Source organism: Hemiscyllium ocellatum, chromosome 23 (genome assembly GCF_020745735.1).
Source record: "Hemiscyllium ocellatum isolate sHemOce1 chromosome 23, sHemOce1.pat.X.cur, whole genome shotgun sequence".
Lineage (NCBI taxonomy): Eukaryota > Metazoa > Chordata > Chondrichthyes > Orectolobiformes > Hemiscylliidae > Hemiscyllium > Hemiscyllium ocellatum.
In genome coordinates this window covers 935,181-962,780 of record NC_083423.1, presented here as the reverse complement: position 1 = coordinate 962,780, position 27,600 = coordinate 935,181, and the positions used below count along the sequence as shown (strand labels likewise).

General features: G+C 42.4%; 1 protein-coding gene across 1 annotated transcript in view; it reads left to right on the top strand.

Annotated features, from left to right (window-relative positions):
• Positions 1 to 27,600, top strand: part of LOC132826828 (semaphorin-3E-like) — a 328,532-nt gene that overhangs the window by 138,413 nt on the left and 162,519 nt on the right. The window contains exons 2-4 of the mRNA XM_060843075.1: positions 2,060 to 2,220; positions 17,141 to 17,203; positions 21,324 to 21,443. Coding sequence (XP_060699058.1) covers positions 2,125 to 2,220; positions 17,141 to 17,203; positions 21,324 to 21,443 — 279 coding nt within the window. The 5' untranslated portion in view covers positions 2,060 to 2,124. The remainder of the gene's footprint in view (positions 1 to 2,059; positions 2,221 to 17,140; positions 17,204 to 21,323; positions 21,444 to 27,600) is intronic.

Sequence of the window (27,600 nt, the reverse complement as noted above, 5' to 3'; positions counted from 1 at the left end):
GATCCTTCAAGCCATGTTTGGAAAGCAAATAGTGAAGCACATTTCAGGGAAGAATGAAAACATTCAGACTGCATCTGACACTGCCTCAGAGTCATCAGTGAGCTTTGTTTCCATTGGCTGCTTGGCCTGAGCCATTTGACGATTGCAAAGTCATTGAATTTAAGATGGACTTTCTGCCCCCTTCACCCAATCACATGACCTGCAGTTCTTAGGCCACAAGTGCAACCAGGAAAGGTGTCCTACAGAGGGACTGGAGACGTTCCACTGGAGAAAAGAAGCCATCTATCCCAGAGAGAGGAAGAGGGGCCAGGATGTAGGAGTCCCATGGTGTGGACAGGGCAGGGGCTCAGGAAATGCAGAAAAGGCTGAATACTTTGCTGGAACCTCAGGTGGGTGCAGGACAAGGAAAGATCCCAGTCCATCTCGTGTCAATCTCCAAGTTTCACTCGATTCCAGCTTTCCCCAGCTATGGGTCAAGTTCCAACAACTCCAGGTGATAACCCTTAAATGCTTATGAATTAACTCCTAGCCATTAAGGGTAAAAACTTTCACTCCTACTGGGAAAATTAGTGTGGGTGAATGGAGGAGGGGCTGAGTAGATGACAGGTACATCTTTGTTGCCATGGCACCTGGCTTTACATCCCTACCACTCAGCAACTTGTCTGCAAATTCTGACCCAATCATCTTGGAGTCGGATGTTGTGATCGGCTTTGTCTGGACAGGCTGGGTGAAGCTGAATGACTGTTCTCCAATTCTAGCAAAAGTGAGGACTGCAGAAAACCAGAGTTTAGATTAGAATGGTGCTGGAAAAGCACAGCAGGTCTGGCAGCATCTGAGGACCAGGAAAATAGATGTTTCGGGCAATGTCTGAAGGGCTTTTGCCTGAAACATCAATTCTCCTGCTCCTGTGATGCTGTTTGACCTGCTGTGCTTTTCCAACACCACTCTGTTCTCCAATTCTGTTGATCCTGTTACCATGGTGCTGTTTCCCACTCAGTTTATTCAGGAATGATTGATGTAACATGTGGCACAGGCAGGGAAAGGGGTACGAATCGTTTAGTGTTAGTGCTACTCCTGATCTGGGAGCACTGTTCCCCCTCAGTTCATTCCCAGCTGTCTGGTTCTCTAAGGCTGAGCATGGCAGTGACCTCTGGAAGTGGAGATCAATGATGCGAGTGGTGAGCCAATGGCAATCACACACACGGGACATTGGAGCACCTACACAGCTTTGAGGAAACATTGCCTGGACTCCTGACTCTGCTTCACCCCTTCCTCCCCAGCCTGAGCATATTGCCCCCAACACACCCAGCCCCACAATTTGAGCCCCAGTTCCTGTTTTTTGTCCTTGATGTACTCCCCTGTCTCTGGTCATGGACACAGCTACAGAATGCAGAATATATCCTGGATTTTCCTTTTTGTAATTAATAAATCTTCATTGATATGTCATTGTTTCTCGTTACTCAATCAAGAGAAGATTTTTTTAAAAAGACTACTTTTTCTAAGAGGAGGTTTTGTACCTCAGTATTCTCAGGTAACAGTATTTCAGTGATGGAAAATATAATAGCTGTTGTTTCAGTGTCACAGGAAATGAGAGAAATCTTCGGGCAATCGATGGTAAAAGGCTGCAGGATAAAACTTGATGAAAACACTATAACTTTGCTTTTTTTCAATCAGGTCAGTGCTGGCACAATGGCCCATATGGCTTTCGTCTGCAATTCCATGAATCCTCCTGCCTCTGCCCTCAAATCTTCCAGGTTGTCCCTCAATTTACTCCAGTAATGCAACTCCTTTTCAATTTCCTGCACTGAAGTGTTGTCCAAGATTATGAGCCACATCAACCCACCCTTTTCTGAGGAAGGGTCATTCAACCTGAAACGTTAACTGATTTCTCTCTACGGATACTGCCAGACCTGCTGTGCTTTGCCAGCAATTCCTGTTTTGTTTCTTTTCCAGAGAGTTCTCGCGATGTCAAAGCAACTCCCTCTTCCCGCGCTCCCCCCCCCCCCCCCCCCACCCCGCACTTCCCCACATTCCTTTCACATTTTCCTTTTCTTTCCAGAGTTGTGGGAGCTGAACAGGAGCACGGTTTTCCATGGGCCCCGGGGATTTCTGGACTTGCAAACAATGTTTTTGGATGAGTATCAGGATCGTCTGTTTGTGGGAGGCAGAGACCTCATGTATTCACTCAGTTTGGATCGCATTGACAAGGATTACCAAGAGGTATGATCTCACCTACTCACTGGAGATGCACAGACTGACGTTCCACTCTGGTCTTCACTTGCTCAAACTCTCATTGTTCTTTAAACATTTAGAGAACAGAAATCAAAGGGCCAAATTCTCAAACAAATCAATCTTTTTTTTGGATCTGCACCAACTCTCCACGTATTGTAGAATACTTGGACTGGCAGATCTGGACTGACTGATACGAAGATTGGTGGAGTTGTGGACAGTGATGAGGGCTGTTGTCGGCTGCAAAGGGACTTAGATATGATGCAGAGCTGGGCTGAGGAGTTGCAGATGGAGTTCAACCCTGCCAAGTGTGAGGTTGTCCATTTTGGAAGAACAAATAAGAATGCGGAATACAGGGTTAACGGTAGGGTTCTTAGTCAGGTGAAGGAGCAGAGGGATCTTGGGGTCTATGTACATAGATCTTTGAAAGTTGCCACTCAGGTGGATAGAGCTTGTAAGAAGGCCTATGGTGTATTAGCGTTCATTTGCAGAGGGATTGAATTCAAGAGTCATGAAGTGATGTTGCAGCTGTACAGGACTTTGGTTAGGCCACATTTGGAGTACTGTGTGCAGTTCTGGTCGCCTCACTTTAGGAAAGATGTGGAAGCTTTGGAGAGGGTGCAGAGAAGATTTACCAGGATGTTGCCTGGAATGGAGAATAGGTCGTACGAGGATAGGTTGAGAGTTCTCGGCCTTTTCTCGTTGGAACGGCGAAGGATGAGGGGTGACTTGATAGAGGTTTATAAGATGATCAGAGGAATAGATAGAGTAGACAGTCAGAAACTTTTTCCCCGGGTACAACAGAGTGTTACAAGGGGACATAAATTTAAGGTGAAGGGTGGAAGGTATAGGGGAGATGTCAGGGGTGGGTTCTTTACCCAGAGAGTGGTGGGGGCATGGAATGCGCTGCCCGTGGAAGTGGTAGAGTCAAAATCATTGGCGACCTTTAAGCGGCAATTGGATAGGTACATGGATGGGTGCTTAATCTAGGATAGATGTTCGGCACAACATTGTGGGCCGAAGGGCCTGTTCTATGCTGTATTGTTCTATGTTCTATACCTTGCAACATACTGAACAATACATTTCAACCAGAGACTTACACTAGACAGTACCGTTAGCATTACAAAACATGCCAAGAAACTTCACAGGGAAATTTTAAAATGGAATCTGACACTGTGTCATAAAGTGATACTTGTTCAGCTACGAAAAGCCTGGTCAAAGAGCCATTGTTCCAGGAGGGGACTGAGGTCAAGCGTTGGAGAGGTTTAGCAAGAGGTTCCTAGGAGTTGAAGGCACCACAGCCAATGATGGAACAGTTAAAATCGGGAAAGGCCAAGTGACCAGAATCATAGAAGAGTAAATAGAGTCAGAGTCATTCACCATGGAAACAGTCCCTGTGAGCCAACTCATCCACACTGACCAAGTCCCACTTGCCTGCATTTGGTCCATGTCCCTCTAAACCTTCCCTATCCATGCACCTGTCCAAAAATGTCTTTTAAATGTTGGAACTGTACGTGCATCAACTAGTTCCTCTCCATTCATTCCACATCAAACCACCCTCTACATGAAAAACTTACACCTCAGCTTCCTCTTAGATCTTTCTACTCTCACCTTAAACCTCTGCCCTCTAGTTTTGAACTCCCCATCCCCTAGGGAAAGGACCTTAGGTATTCACCTTATTTATGCCCCATGATTTTATAAACTTCAGTGAGGCCACCTCTCAGCCTCCGAAGGGTTGTGGGAATGGAGGTGATGATAGAGATAGGGAGGGATGAGAACATTGCAGGCTTGGAAAACAGATGGAAAGTGGGAAATTGAGCTATTGCTTAATCAGAAGTCAATATTTATCAGTGAGGACAGGGATGGTGAATGATTTAGGATTTGATACAAGTCAGGAATATTTGAATCAGTTCAAGTTATAGAATCCTAGAGGGTACAGCATGGAAACAGGCACATCAGCCCAGCATGCCCACAATTATGTTAGTCCCATTTCTCTGCGTTTAGTCCATATCCCTCCATCCCTTTCTCATCCATGTACCGATACAAGCAATTCTTAAAACACAAAATTGTACTCCCCTCCACCACTACCTCTGGCAACCAAATGTAGAATGTAATGAATGAGTCGGAGTGTGTTGTAATCGGTAAGTCTACAGGTAACAATCTGTGGTTCCAGTCTTCCGACCTCTGTGTTACACATATTTCTCAGGTAAATGCATCACCAAAATAACATTGCACACTTCCTGCCAAGGTATAGAGTGACTTGGAGAGAAACTTCCACATTTCCAAGTGCCAATGCCAGAAATCGCGATTTAATTTATTAGTGGTGAGGCATTAACAAGCAGTGTTGAGGTTAGAGTGGTGCTGGAAAAGCACAGCAGGTCAGGCAGCATCCGGGGAGCAGGAAAATTGATGTTTCGGGCAAAGGTTCTTCGTCATTCCTCATAGGGCTTTTGCCTGAAACATCAATTTTCCTGCTCCCCGGATGCTACCTGATCTGCTGTGCTTTTCCAGCACCACTCTAATCTCCAACATCTGCAGTACTCACCTATGCCTCATTAACAGTCAGACCTTTACCATTAACATCAAACCATGCTGCTGTACAACTGCAGTTAGTTTTCACAGAGAAATTTGCTTCTTCTCTCATCATTGTCCTGTGTCTCAGTGCAACCACAGCTTATTGTATTCATGCATTACAGCCCAGAACATCCTGTCTCCACACAGAGACCAGACATTTGTCAATGTTATGTGTCAGGACTCCCCTGAAGATCTGCTGAATGACCTCTAACAGAATTGTATGGGAAGGTTCAATTTCTGATGGGCAGCACCTTGCTCACCAGGATTTATTTAGATCGCACTCATTTTCTCAGTATTTTATTTTTAAAACCTTTGCACGTGGCCACAATTAAATTAAATTACCAACATACAGCAGCTACTATCATAAAAAGGGTGAGTTGATAGTCTTTCCTCAGATAATCCTGCGCTTGGAAGAATAACTCTGGTGGGAGACTGCTCCACATTCTTGTAGAGACTGGACTGGTTTGGAGGTCCCAGCCAGAAATATTCAACCCCATCAGCAAGAAACCCTGTAAAGGAAGTGGTGCTCTGATGGCACTTGGATCACCTTCGATGATTCAATCTGTCAGAACAAGACTGCCATCCCAAAGTACTAAATGGGGAGACTGAGAGTGATTAGTTCAGCTGTGTTGATCTACACCTGAGGGTTAGCTGTGAAAGTTGCTCACAAACTGCAGAGAGTTTTGACCACAGCCACCAGTCTGGGTCTGTGAGCTTTAAAACATTAATTCTGTTTCCCTCTGCACAGATGCTGCTGGACCAGCGAATATTGATAGTGTTTTCTGTTTTAATAATTCACCAAGAAAGGGAATTCATGGAATGCTTACAGGATGGCTTTTTGGAACAGCTTGTGATGGAGCCCACAAGGGAGCAGGCTATTCTGGACTTAGTGCTATGGAACAAGCCAGACTTTATTTAAAATCTTAAAATCAGGGAACACTTGGGGGGCAGTGATCATAATATGGTAGAGATCAGTCTGCAGTTTGAAAGAGAGAAGGCAAAATCAGATGTAATGCTGTTACAGTTAAATAAAGGTAATTACAGGGCCATGAGAGAGGAACTGACAAAAGTCGACTGGAAGGAGAGCCTAGCGGGGAAGACAGTAGAGCGACAATGGCAGGAGTTTCTGCATGGAGTAAGGAAGGAGAGGATCAAATATGAAGGTAGGCTAGCCAGTAATATTAGAAATGACAGTAAAAGTTTCTTTCAATACATAAGAGACAAATGAAAGGCAAAAGTAGAGATTGGGCCTCTCCAAATTGATGCAGGAAAGTTAGTGCTGGGCAATAAGGAAATAGCTGAAGAACTTAAGTGGAAGACATGAGTAATATCCCAACAATTAAGGAGAGTCAAGGGGCAGAGTTGAGTATGATAGCCGTTACAAAGGAGAAAGTACGTGAAAAGTGAAAAGTTACAAATTGATAAATCTCCTGACCTGGATAGGCTACATCCTAGAGTTCTGAGGGAGGTGGCTGAGGAAATAGCGGAGGTGTTGACTGTGATCTTTCAAAAATCACTGAAGTCAGGGAAAGTCCCAGATAATTAGATAATTGCCATTGTAACCCTATTGTTCAAGAAAGGATCAAGACAAAAGATGGGAAATTATAGGCCGATTCGAACAAGTCAGCATGGATTTAGTAAGGGGCAGTCATGCCTGACAAACCTGCTAGAATTCTTTGAAGAGGTGGCATGGTAGCTCAGTGGTTAGTGTTGCTGCCTCACAGCATCAGGGTCCAGGTTCGATTCCAGCCTCGGGCGACTGTGTGTGGAGTTTGTACATCCTCCCCGTGCTGTGTGGATTTTTTTCTGGGTGCTCTGGTTTCCTCCCAGAAGATGTGCAGGTCAGGTGAATTGGCCATGCTACATTGCCCATAGTGTTAGATGCATTAATCAGAGTGAAATGGGTCTGGGTGGGTTCCTCTTCAGAGGGGCAGCATGGACTGATTAGGCTGAAGGGCCTGTTTCCACACTATAGAGAATCTAGTCTAATCAGGTAACAAGTAGGTTAGACCAGGGAAACCCAATGGATGTTATCTACCTAGACTTCCAAATGGCCTTTGATAAGGTGCCTCACAGGAGGCTGCTGAGCAAGGTGAGGGCTCATAGTGTTCGAGGTGAGCTACTGGCATGGATTGAGGATTGGCTGTCTGACAGAAGACAGAGTTGGGATAAAAGATTCTTTTTTGGAATGGCAGCTAGTGACAAGCGGTGTCCCGCAGGGTTCAGTGTTGGGGCCGCAGCTGTTCACTTTATATATTAATGATCTGGATGAAGGGACTGGGGGCATTCTGATGAAGTTCGCCGATGATACGAAGTTAGGTGGACAGGCAGGTAGTACTGAGGTGAGGAGGCTGCAGAAAGATTTAGACAGTTTAGGAGAATGGTCCAAGAAATGGCTGATGAAATTCAATGTGAGCAAATGTGAGGTTTTGCACTTTGGGGGGAAAAAGAATACTGGCATGGACTATTGTATAAACGGTGAGAAAATTCATAAAGCCAAAGTACAAAGGGATTTGGGAGTGCTAGTACAAAATTGTCTAAAGGTTGACTTGCAGGTTGAGTCCATGATTAAGAAAGCAAATGTAATGTTGTCATTTATCTCAAGAGGGTTGGAATATAAAAGCAGTGAGGTGCTACTGAGACTTTATAGAGCTCTGGTTAGGCCCCATTTAGAGTACTGTGTCCAGGTTTTGGCCCCACACCTCAAGAAGAACACACTGGCACTGGAGCGTGTCCAGCGGAGATTCACATGAATGATCCCTGGAATGGTAGGCCTAGTATACAATGAACAGCTGAGGATCCTTGGATTGTATCCATTAGAGTTTAGAAGGTTGAGGGAAGATCTGATAGGAACCCATAAGATAATGCATGGCTTAGAAAGAGTGGATGCTGGAAAATTGTTTCCATCAGGCGGGGAGACTAGGACTTGTGGGCACAGCCTTAGAATTACAGGGGGTCAATTTATAATGGAAGTGAGGAGACATTTCTTCAACCAGAGAATGGTGGGCTTGTGGAATTCACTGTCACGGAGTGCAGTGGAGGCCGGGAAGTTAAATGTCTTCAAGGCAGAGATGGATAAATGCTTAATCTCACAACGAGTTAAAGGATACAGGGAGAGTGCAGGTTAGTGGCATTGAAATGCCTATCAGCCATGATTAAATAGTGGAGTGGACTCGATGGGCCAATTGGCCTTCCTTCCCTCCTATTTCTTATCGTTTTAATTAGACTGTCTTTGAAGAGTTGAAAGAGAAGTATCATGGTCTCCTTGGCCTACTCTGTACAGTTCATGACTCAATGTCAGCTCCCTATGATATACAGTCTGGTCAGGGAAGGGTTCTTGCCCAGTGGTTATGGCTACAGAAGCTGATCGAGTGATTTTGTGGGTGTGGCTGTCTGGAAACTAAAGCAAAGATATTCAAATTGGGAACAACTCAGGCTCTCCAAACTCAACATGAAGCAGTGTAAGATAATCTTCCATTTTAACCTCGGTGTCTGTTTGACTCATGGACAGAACACATGGTTCCAAAATGTGGATTTAAACAGTAATAGTGTTGACATGTACAAACCTGTTCAGAGACTGAAGGCACAACCTGATGTGGGTGCGCGTGATATGAAGAATTAAATATGCCTGAGTGACAGCAGTTTGAAAAACTAAATTTCTCCAGGTATTGGAATGATAACTAACTTAAAACACTAGAGTAGTGATAGTTTAAATGTTAGCAGTGTGAGGAATTGAATTTGAGCACATCTGACTCCATGATAATCCATGCAATATTAATCTGACACCTTTTTAATTCAAATACCTTGTGACTGGTTAAGGTGATCATTCCCCCTTCAATATAGAATCCACTGGAAAGCTACACATTGATTTTAAATAACAAGGCTGGAATGGCTGTGACTAATGTATGAAATGGAGTGGGGTTGGTGGGTTATTGAAGTGTATAAAATCCTAACCAGATCAAAGTGATCTTTCCTCTTGTAGGTCAGTCCAGAACAAGGGAACACTGCTGTCAAATTAGACGATGTCCCTGCAGGACAGAGATGAGGAGAAAATTCTTTTTTTCTCAGCAGTTTGTGTGACTTTGGAACCTGTCTAAGACAGTGTTAAAAATGGAGGCTTGAATATTTTTAAGATAGAGGTGAATAGATTCTAGTTAGGCCAGAAATTAGAGGCTACGGGGGAGTTCGATGGGAATGTGATATTTAGATTAGATTACTTACAGTGTGGAAACAGGCCCTTCGGCCCAAGTTCACACCGACCCGCCGAAGCGCAACCCACCTATACCCCTAACCTAACACTGTGGGCAATTTAGCATGGCCAATTCACCTGACCAGCACATCTTTGTGATTGTGGGAGGAAACCGGAGCATCCGGAGGAAACCCACGCAGACACGGGGAGAACGTGCAAACTCCACACAGTCAGTCGCCTGAGTCGGGAATTGAACCCGGGTCTCAGACGCTGTGATGCAGCAGTGCTAACCACTGTGCCACCGTGCCGCCCACCTTGCCGCCCACTACGCCACCGTGCCGCCCACAAACGTGAACATGACGAATCCTTGATCTTACAGTGGAACAGGCTAGAGGGGTCAAATGGCCTATTTCAGCCCCTTGTCCATATGTTAGTGTATATGTCCCGCCCTCCCAAGAGCTGCCGGCCAATCAGAGGCTGGCAGCAGTGCAGTGCCACTAGGGTAGCTGTGTCAGCTGTGCAGTTGGTACTGCACTCTCCCAAAGCCCAAGCTTAATGTGGCCCAAGACCTGATATGAGTGATGGTGGAGTGGGGATTGTAGTGTGAGGATGTGGGAGATAAGGCATGGAGGTGGGGAACTGGTGGGGAGGCTGATACTGGCTCCTCTAATCAGCCAATGTCTGATTCCCTCCTGAGAACCTGAGACCTCTCTATGGACGCTGGTAAATACCAACAACAGCAGCAGGATTACAACAAAATGACAGCATTAATTATCCACTTCATGGCCTTAATTGATGGTGAGATAGGAGGATAAACTATGAGCCTTCCACCCAAAACTGAATGGCGGTTAACATGGGACAGTGAAGACTTCCTCACCCTTCTGCCTGAGTTAATACCGTTGTTTCCAAACTAACTTCATGAAGCACAGTGAATTCTGCCCAGCATCTCTGAAAAACTTCCAGGAGCGAGAGGGTTAAATATGTATTGCTGCACTCACCATCTGTCAGATTAACTGGCATCACCAAGTATGTTATTCTCAAATTCAAATACATAAACACGCAAGAGATGAAAGGCAGCTGCTGGAAATCTGAAGGAAGAACAAAAGTGCTACGGGAGAGGTCAGTCAGGCCCAGCTGAGCCATGGGGTCTTGTATCTTCCTGTGTGATATTTCACTGGGGACCCCAAGCAGGAGTGAGACATGAACCTTGTTATTGTTTTCATTCAGCTGCTGTCAAGCTGATGTATATTGTTTAAATCCTTAAGCCACCGTCAATCGCCTGCTTTGATGTGGAACCAACCTCATCCAGTATGGAGTGTTACCATTAAAATATTGCTCAGAGCATGAAGCCGCTGGAATTTAAAAACTGAAAGAAAATCAAACAAAAACTGAAGTTGCTGGAAGGTGTTAGCAGGTGGTGGCAGCAGCTGTGAAGAGAAATCAGAGTTAATGTTTCGGTGACCCTTCCTCAGAACTGATGCGAACTGGGAAATGTTGGTTTATGTGCAGCTGTTGGGGTGGGGAGGGGGTAAGGCGTAAATGGTAGAGGGTGGAGATTTAGCCCAAATAGTGGGAAGAACAGTTGGATAGACAAAGGAGTGAATAACAAATGTGCTTGTTAAATCAGAGGCAATGATATATTTGTCTCATGTAAAGAAGTGGAGGTTGTTTTTTACAGGTGTATATACATTTACTCTGTTCTTTTCTCCCCATATGCAAAGTTCACCTTTCAATACCCTCTGTGATCAAAAGCACTAGACAGCAGTTAATCTGTTGCTGCCACTGTAACTATAAAAGGTGAAATGGAGCAGCGCTCATTTTTCTCGGATTGAGGAAAAAAGATTATCAAGAGTTCTGCTGCGGGAGAAGAAAAGGAAAACAAAACAATGAAATGTCTGAGTTGGCAGACAAGCTAGTTATTGAGTTACTTGAAATACTCAAGTTACACAAGCAAGTTATTTCCAAATGATTTCCAACAGATTTGTCTACAATTGTCGAGCAATACTTTGAAATTGTGCTAAAGCAGCATTGTGTTTTTAGAAATTAAAGGAATGAAAACATTAACTAAAATAATTGTACAATTCAAATATTGACTTTCAGGAGAGACTGAAATGATTACTTTTAGAGTCATAGAATGATAGAGTCCTACAGGATACTGTCAGGCCCTTTTGCCCAGACTGGTCTATGCTGACCAACTGTCCATTTCCCTGCCCTTGGCCCATACCCTTCTGACCCTTCCCTTACCTTTTCTTTCCTTTTTTGTCATGGAGACTGAATTCTATAGCCTTGATTTACCTACTGCTTGGACAGATCTACATTTCTACCTGCTCCTCTTGATTCAGCCCAGATCTGCATGTAGTTCTGTGCCTCTAATATTTAATCTACATGGATAAAGAAATTGATTTCTTTTAAACAAAACTGTATTTAAACAATTCAGTAATCTTGAAAATGCTATACAGTATTATTTCCTCAATTACATGACAAAAATTAATGTGATACAAGCTACAGGTACATAGCAAAACTTTCAGAATATGAACTTTCAACAATTTCAAAAAATGATTACTTTTTAATGAACATGTTTCAAAAATCATTATTATTTGTAGAGTTTGAATGATTGAAACACTCCAACTACCTGAATATGGCCAGTGCCTTTTTACTTTACAAAAAACTGTTTGTTCAAAAATCACATTTTAGTATATCCCAAAATGTTTAGATTATTTATGTTTCAAATCCTCCCAGCAACATCCTGGTAAATCTTTTCTGAACCCTCTCCAGTTTAATAACATCCTTTCTGTAACAGGGCAACCAGAACTGGAAGCAATATTCCAGAAGCTGCCTCACCAACTTCCTGTACAGACTTAACCCTTTTCCTCAAACATCTGAGCAACAAAGGCAAGTGTGATAAATACCTTCGAAACCACCCTGTCCACATGTGATACAACTTCAAACAATTATGTACCTCTACCCCTAGGTCTCTCTCTGTTCTCCAACACTACCCAGAGCCCTACCAATAATTGTACAAGTCGTGCCCTTGTTTGCTTTATCAAAATGTAATAACTCATATTTATCCAAATTAAACTCCCTCTACCACTTCTCAGCATATTGACCTAATTAATCAAGATCTCTTTATGCGTTGGAGTAATCACAGATTTAGGAAAGTGGATCCCTTTCCCCATTCCCTGCACTATGCCCCTCAGGCTCTTTCTCTTGGTTTTATAAGTAAAATGCCATCACCTTTTACTGTTCTTAGTTCTATTGCGTTAGAAAGCAGGTTTCAATTATAGAACAGTGAAGAGGATTTCTAATATAGGCATTGTACTGTGCACATTTTACTGCAGTTTGCTAACAATATCTGTTAGAACTGATTGTGAAAAAGTGGTAATATTCAAGCAGGCGATTGACAAACTCTGTGTTACTGGTCCCCTCTGAATATCTGTTTAATACCTGTTGTAGAACAGAGAGACCTAGGGGTAGAGGTACATAATTGTTTAAAGTTGTATCATATGTAGACAGGGTGGTTTCGAAGGTATTTATCACACTTGCCTTTGTTGCTCAGATGTTTGAGTATAAGGGTTAAGTCTGTACAGGAAGTTGGTGAGGCAGCTCCTGGAATATTGCTTCCAGTTCTGGTTGCCCTGTTACAGAAAGGATGTTATTAAACTGGAGAGGGTTCAGAAAAGATTTACCAGGATGTTGCTGGGAGGATTTGAAACATAGAAATAGACTGAAAAGACTCTTTTCACTGGAATGTAGGAGATTGAGGGATGATCTTATTGAGGTTTATGAAATCATGCAGGGTATAGATAAGTTTAGATTAGATTCCTCACAGTGTGGAAACAGGCTCTTTGGCCCAACAAGTCCATACCAACCCTCCGAAAAGTAACCCACCCAGACCGATTTCCCTCTGACGAATGCACCGAACACTATGGGCAATTTAGCCTGGCCAATTCACCTGACCTGCACATCTTTGGGCTGTGGGAGGAAACCGGAGCATCTGGACGAAACCCACGCAGCACAGGAACAATGTGCAAACTTGACACAGACAGTCGTCCAAGGCTGGAATCGAACCTGGGATCCCGGTGCTGTGAGGCAGCAGTGCTAACCACTGAGCCACTGTGCCATCATAAGATGAATGACAAAGGTCTTTTAAAGTTTGTGAGAAGATTTGTAGCTCGGGTGCTCGTTGTTGTGGTTCTGTTCGCTGAGCTGGGAGTTTTTGTTGCAAACATTTCGTCCCCTTTCTAGGTGACATCTTCAGTACTTGGGAGCCTCCTGTGAAGCGCTTCTGTGCTGATTCCTCCGGCATTTATAGTGGTTTGAATCTGCTGCTTCCGGTTGTCAGTTGCTTGGTATATAGGGTCTAGGTCGATGTGTCTGTTGATAGAATTTGTGGATGAGTGCCATGACTCTAGGAATTCCCTGGTTGTTCTCTGTTTGGCCTGCCCTATAATAGTGGTGTTGTCCCAATCGAATTCGTGTTGCTTGTCATCTAAGTGTATGGCTACTAGAGGTAGCTGGTCGTGTCATTTCGTGGCTAGTTGGTGTTCATGGATGCGGGTTGTTAGCTGTCTTCCTGTTTGTCCTATGTAGTGTTTTGTGCAGTCCTTGCATGGGATTTTGTACATTACGTTGGTTTTGCTCATCCTGGGTATCGGGTCCTTTGTCCTAGTGAGTTGTTATCTGAGAGTGGCTGTTGGTTTGTGTGCTGTTATGAGTCCTAGTGGTCGCAGCAGTCTGGCTGTCAGTTCAGAAATGCTCCTGATGTATGGGAGTGTGGCCAATCCTTTGGGTTGTGGCATGTCCTCATTCTGTTGTCTGGCCAACTGGGACTCATACATCAGGAGCATTTCTGAACTGACAGCCAGACTGCTGCGACAACTAGGACTTATAACAGCACACAAACCAACAGCCACCCTCAGACAACAACTCACCAGGACAAAGGACCCGATACCCCGCAGCAGCAAAACCAACGTAGTGTACAAAATCCCATGCAAGGACTGCACAAAACACTACATAGGACAAACAGGAAGACAGCTAACAACCCGCATCCATGAACACCAACTAGCCACGAAATGACAAGACCAGCTATCCCTAGTAGCCATACACTCAGATGACAAACAACATGAATTCGATTGGGACAACACCACTATTATAGGGCAGGCCAAACAGAGAACAGCCAGGGAATTCCTAGAGGCATGGCACTCATCCACAAATTCTATCAACAGACACATCGACCTAGACCCTATATATCGGCCACTGTAGCGGACAGCAACTGACAACCGGAAGCGGCAGATTCAGACCACTATAAATGCCGGAGGAATCAGCACAGAAGCGCTTCACAGGAGGCTCCCAAGCATGGAAGATGTCACCTAGAAAGGGGACGAAACATTTGCAACAAAAACTCCCAGCTCGGCAAATAGAACCACAACAAAGGTCTTTTCCCAAGGATGGGGCAAAGATAAGGTGAGAGGAGAAATATTTAAAAAGAACATGAGCAGCAACTTTTTTTTTGCACAGGTAGTGGTTCATGTGTTCTTGACAAGTATGTACCTGTCAGACAGAGAGGAAGTAATTGAGCAAAAAAAAAACATGGTTTACAAAAGATGTTGAATCTCTTGTCAAGAGGAAGAAGGAGGCTTCTGTAAAGTTGAGACATGAAGGCTCAGTTCGGGCACTTGAGAGTTACAAGTTAGCCAGGAACGACCTAAAGAGAGAGCTAAGAAGAGCCAGGAGGAGACATGAGACATCTTTGGTGGATAAGATCCGGGAAAACCCTAAAGCTTTCTATAGGCATGTCAGGATTAAAGGCATGACCGTAGTAAGATTATGGCCAGTCAAGGATAGTAGAGGGAAGTTGTGCATGGAATCCAAAGAGATAGGAGAGGTGTTAAATTAATATTTTTCGTCAGTATTAACACCGGAAAAAGACAATATTGTCAAGGAGAATACTGAGATACAGACTACTAGACTAGAGAGGATTGAGGTTCACAAGGAGGAAGTGTTAGCAATTCTGGAAAATGTGAAAATAGATAAGTCCCCTGCGCCAGATGGGATTTATCCGAGAATTGTCTGGGAAGCTAGAGACAAGATTGCAGAACATTTGGCTTTGATCTTTGTCGTCATTGTCTACAGAAATACTGCCAGAAGACTGAAGGATAGCAAATGTCCCCTTGATCAAGAAGGGGAGTAGAGACAACCCTGGTTATTATTGACCAATGAATTTATTTCTATAGTGGACAAAACTTTGGAAAGGAATAGAAGAGATAGGATTTATAATCATCTCAAGATGAGTAAGCAGATTATGGATAGTCACCATGATTTTGTGAAGGGTAGGTCATGCCTCCCAAACCTACTGAGTTCTTTCAGAAGGTGACCAAACAGGTGGATGAGAGTAAAGTGGTTGATGTGGTATACATGGATTTCAGTAAGGCATTGGATACAGTTCTCAATGGCAGGCTATTACACAGAGTACAGAGGCATGGGATTGAGGGTGATTTTGTGGTTTGAGTCAGAAATTGGCGAGCTAGAAGAAGACAGAGGGTGGTGGTTGATGGGAATGTTCATCGTGGAGCTCAATTACTTGTGGTGTACTGTGAGGCTCTGTTTTGGGGCCACTGCTGTTTGTCATTTTTATAAATGACCTAGATGAGGGCATAGAAGGATGGGTTAGTGAATTTGCAGATGACATAAGATCGGTGGAGTTATGAACAGTGCAGAAGGATGTGGTACGACTGAGAAGTGGCAAATGGAGTTTAATGTGGAAAAGTGTGAGGTGATTCACTTTGGAAGGAGTAACAAGAATGCAGAGTACTAAGCTAATAGTAAGATTCTTGGTAGTGTGGATGAGCAGAAAGATCTGTGTCCTTGTGCTTAGATCTCTAAAAGTTGCCACCCAGTTTTATTAGGTTGTTAAGAAGGCATATGGTGTTAACTTTTATTGGTGAAAGGACTGGGTTTCAAAGCCATGAGGTCGTGTTGCAGCTGTACACACTCTGGTGCAGCCACACTTGGAGTATTACATACAGTTCATTATAGGAAGGATGTGGAAGAAATGGAAAGGGTTCAGAGGAGATTTACTAGGATGTTGCCTGGTATGGAGGGACTTGAGCATTGTTAGACTTGTTAGAGAGAAGAAAGTTAAGAGGTGATTTAACAGAGTCATACAAGATATTAAGAGGATTTGATGAGGTGGACAGGAGCAGGCAGGTGGGACTTGTTTAGTTTAGGAGCAAACAAAATGTGAAAAGAGACCTGGATGATTCAGCCTATGTTTATAACTCAAAAGTTATAAGGAGAGGCTTGGCAGGCTGGGACATAAACACCCTCACCTCCTCCACGCCATGTTAATCTCCCCTCACAAAAACACTTGCATTGGTTTAAAATCAAACATATTTCATTTTAAAACAAAGAGAGGAGATTTTGAACAGCACCATTTGCAGCCTTTCATAAAAAAGGTTAAGAATTATACAAAGAATAAAGAAAATTACAGCACAGGGACAGGCCCTTCAGCCCTCCAAGCCTGCGCTGATCCAGGTCCTCTATCTAAACCTGTCACCTATTTTCTAAGGGTCTGTATCATGTATATGTCTAGATCCATCTTAAATGACGCTAACATTCACGCCCCTACCACCTCCGCTGGCAACACATTCCAGGCACCCATCACCCTCTGGCTAAAAAACTTCCAATATCTTCCCGAAGCATTTCCCTTCTCACTTTGAACTGGTGACCCCTAGTAATTGAGTTCCGCACTCTGGGAATTGGAAAGAAATCTGAAAAGTTATTCATTTGTTTATGAGCTTGCTGTCTTCAGCCATTTGGAGTAAAAAATGAGGTCTGCAGATGCTGGAGATCACAGCTGAAAATGTGTTGCTGGTCAAAGCACAGCAGGCCAGGCAGCATCTCAGGAATAGGGAATTCGACGTTTCGAGCATAAGCCCTGATTTCCTGATGAAGGGCTTATGCTCGAAACGACGAATTCCCTATTCCTGAGATGCTGCCTGGCCTGCTGTGCTTTGACCAGCAACACATTTTCAGCTTCAGCCATTTGGATCATGGGACTTGGAGTAAATACAGTTGTCCCAGCTTCTGATAATGTAGAGATAGCTGTGTGTTTTTATAATTATCATTGTTCTTGTTTTTTTGTTTCAGATTTACTGGCCAGCTACAAAAAGTCAACTTGAAGAATGCAGAATAAAAGGCAAAGACTTGATGGTATGTTATGTTCCCAACTGATGTTACTACTGGAAAAGTCAGATCTCAATCTAAAGCCTGTTTGTTTTTGTTTAAATTTAACAAAGTTGTCTTTCACTGAAGCATGAGTACATGTTACTGCAATTTCAGTTTTAACAATGAAACAGATGTTTATTAGACAAAAGAAATGAGGGTAAAATAGAACATCAGTTTATAAATAACATAGTCTTTAAATATTTCAAAACACACAGAACAAAAATGTATTCATTCCAACACCATCACTTTACAGAACTCAAATATTAGAGATTGTTTCCTTCTTGTTCCTTTCAATTCCTGGTTTATATTGTTTAATAATCTTTTTGTTGATTATTCACACAACTAAGTTTAGACTGACTTCAAATGTGCCCTTCAAGGTTTTAAACAAAAACCTCTGGTGAGGAATTTTCAACCGAAAACCATTTGCTCAGGTAATCATTTTATTAATTGCTCTAAACTAACTCCCTTCTCAAGGAGAAACTGTTCTTACATCTGACCCCAGTTAGGGCGACTTTTTAAACATCTAATTTTTTTTATCCCAAAGCATTAAAATCTATGTGTCTTTCTTGGCAAAAAGCAAATAGTGATTTGTCTAAAACAGAAGCAATTGATTCTTTTGATTTAATTGATTGTAGTCTCATGTACCTAAGTACAGTGAAAAGTTTTTTGTTTTGCAAGGAGTGCAGGAAGATCATAATAAACGAGGACATACAGATCTTCGGGTGTTTAGACAAAGTGAGGCATACAGGGTTACAACTGCAAACTTTTTGATGTTTGTTCTGTTTAATTATAAAAATCTTACAGTACAAATAAATTCCTGTTATTGTTCCAAAATGGCCCCTGTCACCTAGTTTCCAACACAAACTTGTTTCAAATCCAGAAATTCTGTCAGGTTAATTATTAAGCCCACTCTTACTCACAGCTCAAAGCCACATGCTACTAGTTCAAAACTCAAACTCCAAAATAAGTGAAATTAACGTATATAAATCACACGCTCGTTCACAATGTTCAAATGTTATCTAGAAATCAAATGTTAAAACAAATGGAAATTTAAGCAATTTAATAAACGAGACAGTATTATTTTCAAAAATATGTAATTGTTTGTGAGACTAATAATGTCTCAAATTATCATTTATTAAATAAAACAAGATCTATGGATACAGGAGATCCAAAACTAAGACAGAAAGTGCTGGAGAAACTTAACAAGTCAAGCAGCATTTATGGAGTGAAAACATTGTAATATTTTGGGTCCAGTTCACCTTCAGAACCATTCAAGTCTAATGACTCTTCTTTCAAGCCAATTTTAGACTCAAAATATGAACCCTGTTTCTCATTCCATAGATTCTGCAGACCTTGAGTTTCCTCAGTAGTTATACTTTTATTTCAGATTTCTAGCATCCAGTGTTTTGTTTTTTACCAATGGCTGAAATGAGTTATTGAAATTTACAGGTAATCTGTACCATTTTGGTTTTGTTATACACACCTTTCTGGACTGGATCTAACAGTGTAGTATATCTTCAGACAGATAACTCTCTTCAATGTTTAATAAAAACCTCTGCTAGCTTTTTGGTTTTGTTTTATTGTTTAATTTTAAATAATTCAGAAAAATCAGCAGTAAGATGTTTTCAACCAAAATTGATTTGAATTTATTATCATGTGTACTGAGGCACGGTGAAAAGCTTTGACTTGTGAACAATACAGGCAGATCACAGAGTGAAATAGCATAGATCGTAAATAACAGGTAAACAGCAGCAAAAACAAAAACACAGGTACAGGTGAATGTTAAGAGTTTGTGAGTCACCACTCTCTGTAACCGTCTGCAGTCTGAATTGAAACAAAATGCTTATCATTAGGGAATTTTGGATTTGATTGGAGAGTGTAAGCAAGTTCCCACTGCACCCTTCACTGAACGGTGAACAAACACTTTGTTGTGATTTTGCAAGTTTTTATAATTTTACAGTATTTGAAAATGTTTTTTTATTTGAGTTTATATTGATTTAAAAAATGATGTTTTTCTTTGCTGAATTATCAGATTAATCAGACAAAACTTTAGTTTCAAGTTTAAAGCAGTCCACCTAAAATTATTCCAACAGTGTAAAGCGGTGAACAAATCCTTTTTTTTCTTAATCATTCTCCGTTTTAATAAATACCTACTGCATTCAATTCTAGTAAATCTTCAGTTCTGATGCTAAATGTTCTCAGTCTGTGGTTTGAATGATAATGTTGAAGACTCCCAGGGTAACTGCCTGTAGGCCCATTGTGCCACCTGTTCTGCTTGAATAGTCTGAGACAGCTCTCCTTATTTTGGCACAAACTCCTAAGTATTGGAAAGGAGGACCATGCAGGGTCCACAGACCTGTGTTTCCCATTGTTAGTCCAGTCACTTGGTCCATGGGTGGTTTATCTGGTTCATTCCTTTTATCAGATTTTGCTGCAGTGTGTTCCACCAGGCCCACTCAGCTCCTGACCTCATTATAACCTTTGTTCAAACATGGACAAAAGAGCTGAATTCCAAATGGGAGAATGACTGCCACATCAGAGGAATACGCTCCAATGGTTAGAGTCCTACCACACACGTGTGGATATTGAAGGTCAGTCATGTTAGCTCCAGGGCATCTCTGCAGGAGTTCCTCAGGATAGTGTCCAAGGGCAAACCATCTTCAGCTGCTTCATCAATGACCTTCCGTCCATTATATGGTCAGAAGTAGGGACTTGCACCAATGATTGCACAATGTTTGGCATCATTCATAGAGACTTCTCAGAGACTAAAGAAAAGCCTATCTAAATACATCAAGGTCTGGACAATATCCAGGCTTGGGTTGTTGGGCAAGTAACATTCACACCAGGCAATGACCACTTTCAATAAGAGACAATCCTCCACTGCCCCTTCACATTCAATCATTCTACTATCATTGAATCTCCTTAATCACTATCCTGGGGGTTACCATTGACCAGAAACTCAACTGAACTAGCCGTCTAAATATGGTAGCTAGAACTGCTCAGAGACTAGATGTCCTGCAGCAGTTAACTCACTTCCTGAATCCCTAAAATCTGTCCACCACCTACAAGGCACAAGTCAGTAGCTTGACAAATTATTCCCCACTGCCCTTGATGGGTGCAACTCCAAAAACACTCGAGGCTTGATACCATCCAGGACAAAGTCCATTTCATGGGCATCAGATTCACAAACATCCACTCCCTCCACTGTCAATGCTCAGTAGCAGTGGTGTGCACTGCCTACAGAATGGCACAACTCAGAAATGCATCTTCCAAACTCAAGATCTCTGTTGGCCAGAAAGACAAGGGCTGCAAATACATTAAAGGGTTTCAAGAAGGAGTTAGATATAGTTTTAGATTAGATTACTTACAGTGTGGAAACAGGCCCTTCGGCCCAACAAGTCCACACTGACCCGCTGAAGCGCAACCCACCCATACCCCTACATTTACCCCTTACCTAACACTACGGGCAATTTAGCACGGTCAATTCACCTGACCCGCACATCTTTGGACTGTGGGAGGACACCGGAGCACCCAGAGGAAACCCACGCACACACGGGGAGAACGTGCAAACTCCACACAGTCAGTCACCTGAGTCAGGAATTGAACCCGGGTCTCAGGCGCTGTGAGGCAGCAGTGCTAACCACTGTGCCACCGTGCCGCCCACGGTTCTTGGCGCTAAAAGGATCAAAGGGTATGAAGAAAAAGCAGATACTGGAGATTGAATTGGATGATCAGCCATGATCGTATTAAATAGTGAAGCAAGCTTGATGGGCTGAATGGCCTCCTCCTGTTCCTATTTTCTGCGTTTCTATGGCATATGGGAATGCCATCATCTTCAAGTTTCCCTCCAAGCCACCTACTATTCTGACATGAAAATATATTGCTGTTCTTTTAGTGTAGCTTGATCAAAGTCCTGAAACTCTCTCCCTAAGAGCATTGTGGGGGTCCCCATCCTGCTATGGAAAGTAGCTCCCCACCTCCTTCTCCAGGGCAATTAGAGAAGGACAATAAATACAGTCCCAGTCCATGACACCCATATCATGTAAATGAATGAGAAGAAGTATCCTATCATTGTTTACATCATTCTCTTTTCCTTTGTCTGCAGTCAGAATGTGCAAATTTTATCCGTGTTCTTCATTCATACAATCGATCTCACCTCCTGGCCTGTGGGACAGGGGCCTTCAATCCAGGCTGCGCCTTTATCAGAGTGGGTCGGTGGGCTGAGGTAAGGGAAATGTGTCAGTGTGTGTTTTTATGTGAAACTGCTGCAGCGTGTACTGTATGATTACAGGTTTAAACTGAAATGAGTGAAACTCCTGACCTAAAGGGTGCTGTTAAACGCTGTGATATGAGATAGCATTCTCTGGAATCAGACAAAAGAATGGCTCGTAAATGTTCTGGCTTTGTAGGTAATATTTTTGATGGGATTACATGGATAACTTTATTATTGTAATACTATCCAGTGAAACATCCAAACAAACCTAGTAAATTAACAATTGAAGTATTGAATTGTTTCATGCTGATGGTCAAATCCTCAGCAGCAGAGTGAACAGGTTCAGACAAACGAGTCAAACATTTCCTTTGTGTTAATGACTTGCATCTTTTCTGGGCTAGTTTCTGAAACTGTTGATACTGGAATTATTTGCAAATAATTTATTACAGAAAACTGAATTGTGGATACACTAATAACCTTCTAAAAAGTAACTGTAAATCTGGAAAATGAAATAACCTAAAACCACCATCATGGAATTATCTTGTTTGTTCAAATCTTGTGGAATGATTAGTGTTGCATTTTGTGAATGCCATTAGTTCCTGTCTGATCACTCATGCAATGTTTTTTTCTCTGAAAGCTCCCAATATGAATGTAATCCCTTTATTCCTCCCTTCTTTCCACTTTCGGAATCTTACCTTGAATTTTGTTGCTACTCCCTACTCCAAGGGTCCTGGTCGTATTGATCAGGATGATGGCTGCTGAAAATGTGTTGCTGGTTAAAGCACAGCAGGTTAGGCAGCATCCAAGGAACAGGAAATTCGACGTTTCGGGCCAGAGCCCTTCATCAGGATGATGCAAATACTCACAGCTGATTTGTTTTCTAATGCAATCAAGTGGACTGCTACTTCACATGGAATAAATACTAAAGTTTGAGGAATTCAATCTCTAATAATTAACTGTCCTATATTCAAGAAGTGTTCTTATCCATATGTCTTTGGAATGTGGACAAAATTGATCAGTTTCTCAAGCTAATCAATACTTTTAATTTAGAATTCAATGTGAAGTAATGATCAGGTTTATTGGGCAGTGAAGCAGACATATTGGGCTGAGTGATGTGAGAAATGTGACAGCAGATCAGTGATGCCCAGCTCTACACTGGGGCTAACATGTGGAACCTTTAAATGCTGGCCATCAAGTTAAGCTTATACCCGGCAGTGGTGAGTTGCTCATGAAGGGGAATTATTACCGAGTAACAACCAGATCAATGAGCAATCACACCTCGTTAAGAAGCAGCTTTGTATCCTATCATTCACTGCGAATAAACAAGATGTTGAGAATTCTCGACATGGAAATCTAACTGGATACCTGGTTACTGCATGCTCTAAATAACCTCCATGTTGGTTACTGGGCACTGACATCTCAGGGGAAGCTCCATAGGCACTGGTCACGCACAACCCACATCCACAGACACTGGCATCTGACATGTACCAGCCTCTATAAAGCATCATGGCACATCTGTGATCGAGTCACAGGACACTCTGCTCTTCAATACTGGCCCTCAGGTTGCTCTGGTAACTCTCATTGTAACACTGCAGCAAGGATGCTGAGTGCTCAGGGAATCCCACCAACTGTGTCGGCAGGAACCTCCAGGGCAGGGCCCAGGAAATGGGGCATCAATTTTCCCCTATCTGCCATATCTGGGGAAAGAAGTCAGAAAAGACCCAGGATAACCCCAGACTGAGGATGCTTGTCCAGGTGCACATTGGGCTTTTATAGATGACACTGATGAAGTGTTGCTGCTAGGACGAGTGATAGAATGAGGTTATAAATGGGTGTGTGGGGCATCTTGTGGTACAGAAGTCATTAGGATCAGAGTGAAGCGTGTTTTGTAAGATTATGGTGAGAAGACTTGCCAGATTCGCAGACAGGAATCACTCACAAAACTCATCAAAATTGACACTTTGAGCCAAATCTCTCCTTTTTTGTTTGGCAAAGTCTAACTCTTATATGTCCGTGACCGAAGATGAGTTGACCTTCTCTGTAACTGAAATAAACTCTTTAGCTGGATGAGTACCAGATTGTTTCTGTGCTAATGCTCTAACAAACCAACAGCCCATATGTCCATAATGTGTCAGAGGAGAATTCATTCATTCAGCCCATTGAGTCTACTCCACCATACAATGAGATCGTGACTGATCTGATAATCCTCAACTCCAGTTTCCTGCCTTTTCCCCTTAACCCTTAATTCCCTTGTGCTTCTCTAATACACTGATCCAGATGATATAAAATTATTTTGCCCTGGGTCCAGCCATCTCCTTGATCATGGACTGCAACTGGTTCAGATGGTGGCATCATGAATCCAGAGTCCCTGATCAATTCTCTCACTTCATGGATTCCAATCCTAGCACGGCAACCAATGGAATTTAAATTCCATCAATAAATCTGGAGTTGAAATCTAATCTCAGTGGTGATGACCATGAAACCATTGTCAATTTTTGTAAAAATTTATCTGGTTCACTGATTTAGGGAAGGAAATCTGCCATCCATGCCTCATCTGGCCTGTGTGTGTCTCTATAATCAGTGCAATGTGGTTGACTCTAAACTGCCTTCTGAAATGGCTGAGTAAGTCACTTAAAAGAAAGGCAATTTGGGACAGGCAACAATTGATGGCTTTGTTAACTAGGTCCATATCAAATCGAAGTTGAAGAAAGGACTATTCTGAGCAAATACATCCTTGTATTGTGGGTAATTACTCAGTGTCTTATTAGGTTGCTGCCCTGAGATTGTAAGATAATTCTTATTAAGCTTAATGATTTTGACAGTTGAATTGTTTATTCATTACATTGATGCACTAAACTGGTTGACAGATGCTCTCTTATGTAGTCTAAGTCCTGTCGCACTGAGGTTAAGCACCACTGTGTAAAGCTATACCGGACCTGAATGATATTCTTCTGGTCTCAGTATGCTGCCATTTTACAGCTAGATAGGTCTTCTGTGAATTGGCCAAAGATTCCTGTTGGAATTCTTGAGATCAAAGGCATTTAATTCAGCAAATGGACACACAATCCAGTATTGGGATAGCCACTCAAGATGGTCTACATATTGAGTGTAATTCTTCCCTTACAAAAGCTAGCTGTTCAGTGACTGACATTTCTAAATAATGAGGTCTTATTTTACCAGTTGACTGCACCTGATTTATGATGCCAGAGACAACTGGGATATGAATTTTATTGGCTGGGTAACATGTCGGTCTCTTTCCATGGTGTCATGAGGAGAGGGGAGTACACAAGACATCAGCTCCCATACCTTAAGGAAACACAATCAAGTACAATGTAAAGACTCAACATAAAACCCTTCCATTCAGTCTCCAGCCTCAATTGCTTTTCTCAGTAATATTCCCTCTGGTGTCAAAAATCTAGATGCATTGGTCTTAAGTGTCATTATACTTCCATAAACACATATGAACGCGGTTTTCCAAATGTGCCTCTAGCAGACACATTTCAGTGCCAAGAAAACAGTCAAAATATCTACCCAAATTACCCTTGTTATGTTACTCTTGACCATGCGATCATATTTTATATCCTAAATGTATGGAAAATTATTTCTAAAGGGTTAATCTGTAATATTCTATCAAAACAGGAGGAATTAATTTATAGTACATATTAGATTTCATATTTTTTAAAAGCTATTGCAGACATGAATATTTTGATCTGAAAGTGTTGCTGGAAAAGCGCAGCAGGTCAGGCAGCATCCAAGGAGCAGGAGAGTCGATGTTTCAGGTATGAGCCCTTCTTATCCTGAAGAAGGGCTCATGCCCAAAACGTCGACTCTCCTGCTCCTTGGATGCTGCCTGACCTGCTGCGCTTTTCCAGCAACACATTTTCAGCTCTGATCTCCAGCATCTGCAGTCCTCACTGTCTCCATGAATATTTTGAATGTCTCTTGTTTACTCTCACACACAAATGTTTTGACCTGCTACCCATCCTCTCTCCTGATTGCTCATACAGTGAGGTGAGAGGTTTCCTGAGCTAACTTTATGTTGTTGTGGTCCAGGATGACATCAGCACTATCACATTCCTGTAAAGGGTAGTTGTTACCACCTAAAGAGCAACACTTTCCCCAGAAACAGGGCAAGGAAGGAGGGAGGGAAATCATGGGGGTTGGCTTTATCTGCTTCAAGACACCTGAATTTACAAATCCCAATCTTTAACCTCCTCCACCTTTCAAAATTAAAGACCGAGTCAAAATACTTGTTTTTCCATTAAGTCCCACCTTAAGGTTTTCTATATTTTAACTTCTGCAGTTAACTTTGCACTCCTTATTCAGTGATAAAGTCATTGTAAAAACACTGTGTATTTTTGGTGATAAATGGGTTTTTTGGGTTGGCGGGGAAGCAAAATTAGAAGATTGCATCAATATCCTCAAAAATTACTCGTTCTCTATTGATCCGGAAACCATTACACACAAAGGAAGCATTCATTTCTTAGACCCTGCAGGAATTAAATTGGAACAAGACAATGGACCTAAGTTAGCAACAAAAGTTGTTTTTAAAATATTTGACATAATTTCATACACAAAATGCATAAATGAATCTTCTATAAACTGGTGAGGACACAGCTAAAGTGTTTCTATTGCATATGGTCAAAGATATAAGATTTTAATCCCAGGCAGTCACTTGCCTTTTCACTGCATCGCAGATTTAAATTAACAATTAATGCAGTGTCCATTACTGTGACTCAGTGGTAAGCACTGCAGCCTCACCACACCAAGGACACCGGTTTGATTCCACCCTCCGGTGACTCTGTGTGAAGTTTGCACGTTCTCCCCTTGACTCTGTGGTTTCCTCCCACAGTGTAAATTAGGTAGAGTGGCCATGGTAAATTGCCCATAGTGTTCAGGGTTGTGCAGGTTAGGTGGATTAGCCATGGGGAAATAGAGATGGAGTGGTGGGTGATGGTTATGGTGGGATCCTCTTCGGACAGTCAGTGCAGACTTGATGGGCCAAATAGTCTGTTTCCATATGGTGAGCATTCTATGACTCTATTTGCCCTGTGTTTGGTAGCTCCTGAATATACGCAATCTTGAACTAGAGTTTCCACATTGTTTTGCAAGGAATTCATTGCCTTGTGCTTTCTAGTTTAATTACTTACTAATTAGTTGGGTATTCCTTTGTTGACAAGTTTATTCTGAAGCCTACAAAAAAGTAAAGGAGCAGGAAAAGAATATTCAGCCCATTTAAGCCTACTTAGATACTCACTATCGTCATGTCTGATCATCCAATCAGCACTGTTACTACTCAATACTGTCCATGTTTTGCAGCTCCATTCCCCTCACACCACCACCTCTTCACACTCTGTAGCCTCCATCTGTCTCCTCCTCATACCCCATGTTGCCCTCCCTCCCCCTTGCAGTGTCTCTTTGTCCTTAACAACTTGGGTTTCACAAGCCCAACCAAACCCTCCCTTTTGTGTATATGATCCCTGACCTCTGCCACTTGGACCTCTCATCAGCAAGTATGAGAGGAAACCAACCTGTGATTGGACAAATAGTTCCTCGGAGATTCTATTGGTCAGCCGATAGTGTGCCCATGCCTAAGCTTTCCTGCATGTTTGGGGGTGAATTATCCCCCTCCCCTATGTGCTTTGGGTATTGTTGTATGTTCAATGGTCACAGGTCCTCCAGTATATGGGCCTTGGTCATTAGAACCATCTACCCCTCTCTCAGGCCTTTTTCAGAAAGGCGAAGCAAGTAGAAAGAACTGATAAGGGACCATGTGTTTTATCATTCCATACATTTGCTTTATAAACTAATAAAAACACTAGAATCAGAAATAGTTCCACAGGATTCCTGACGAAGGGCTTTTGCCTGAACCATCGATTTTCCTGCTCCTCAGATGCTGCCTGACTACCTGTGTTTTTCCAGTACCACTCTAATCTAGACTCTGATTTCCAGCATCTGCAGTCCTCATTTTTGCCTAATAGCTCCACAGAGGTCAATTTCCCCTCACCAAGTCACTCTTTAGTTTCATGTGAAGAGTCCTTGACACTGGTCTGGCTCCTTGGAGCCAGCTTTCAGAGCGAACAGAACCTCTGACTCTCCTGTTTTTTTTCCTATTTTATTATTTAACCCCCACACTACCACCTAACTGCGATAGTGCTTATTTTTTCCC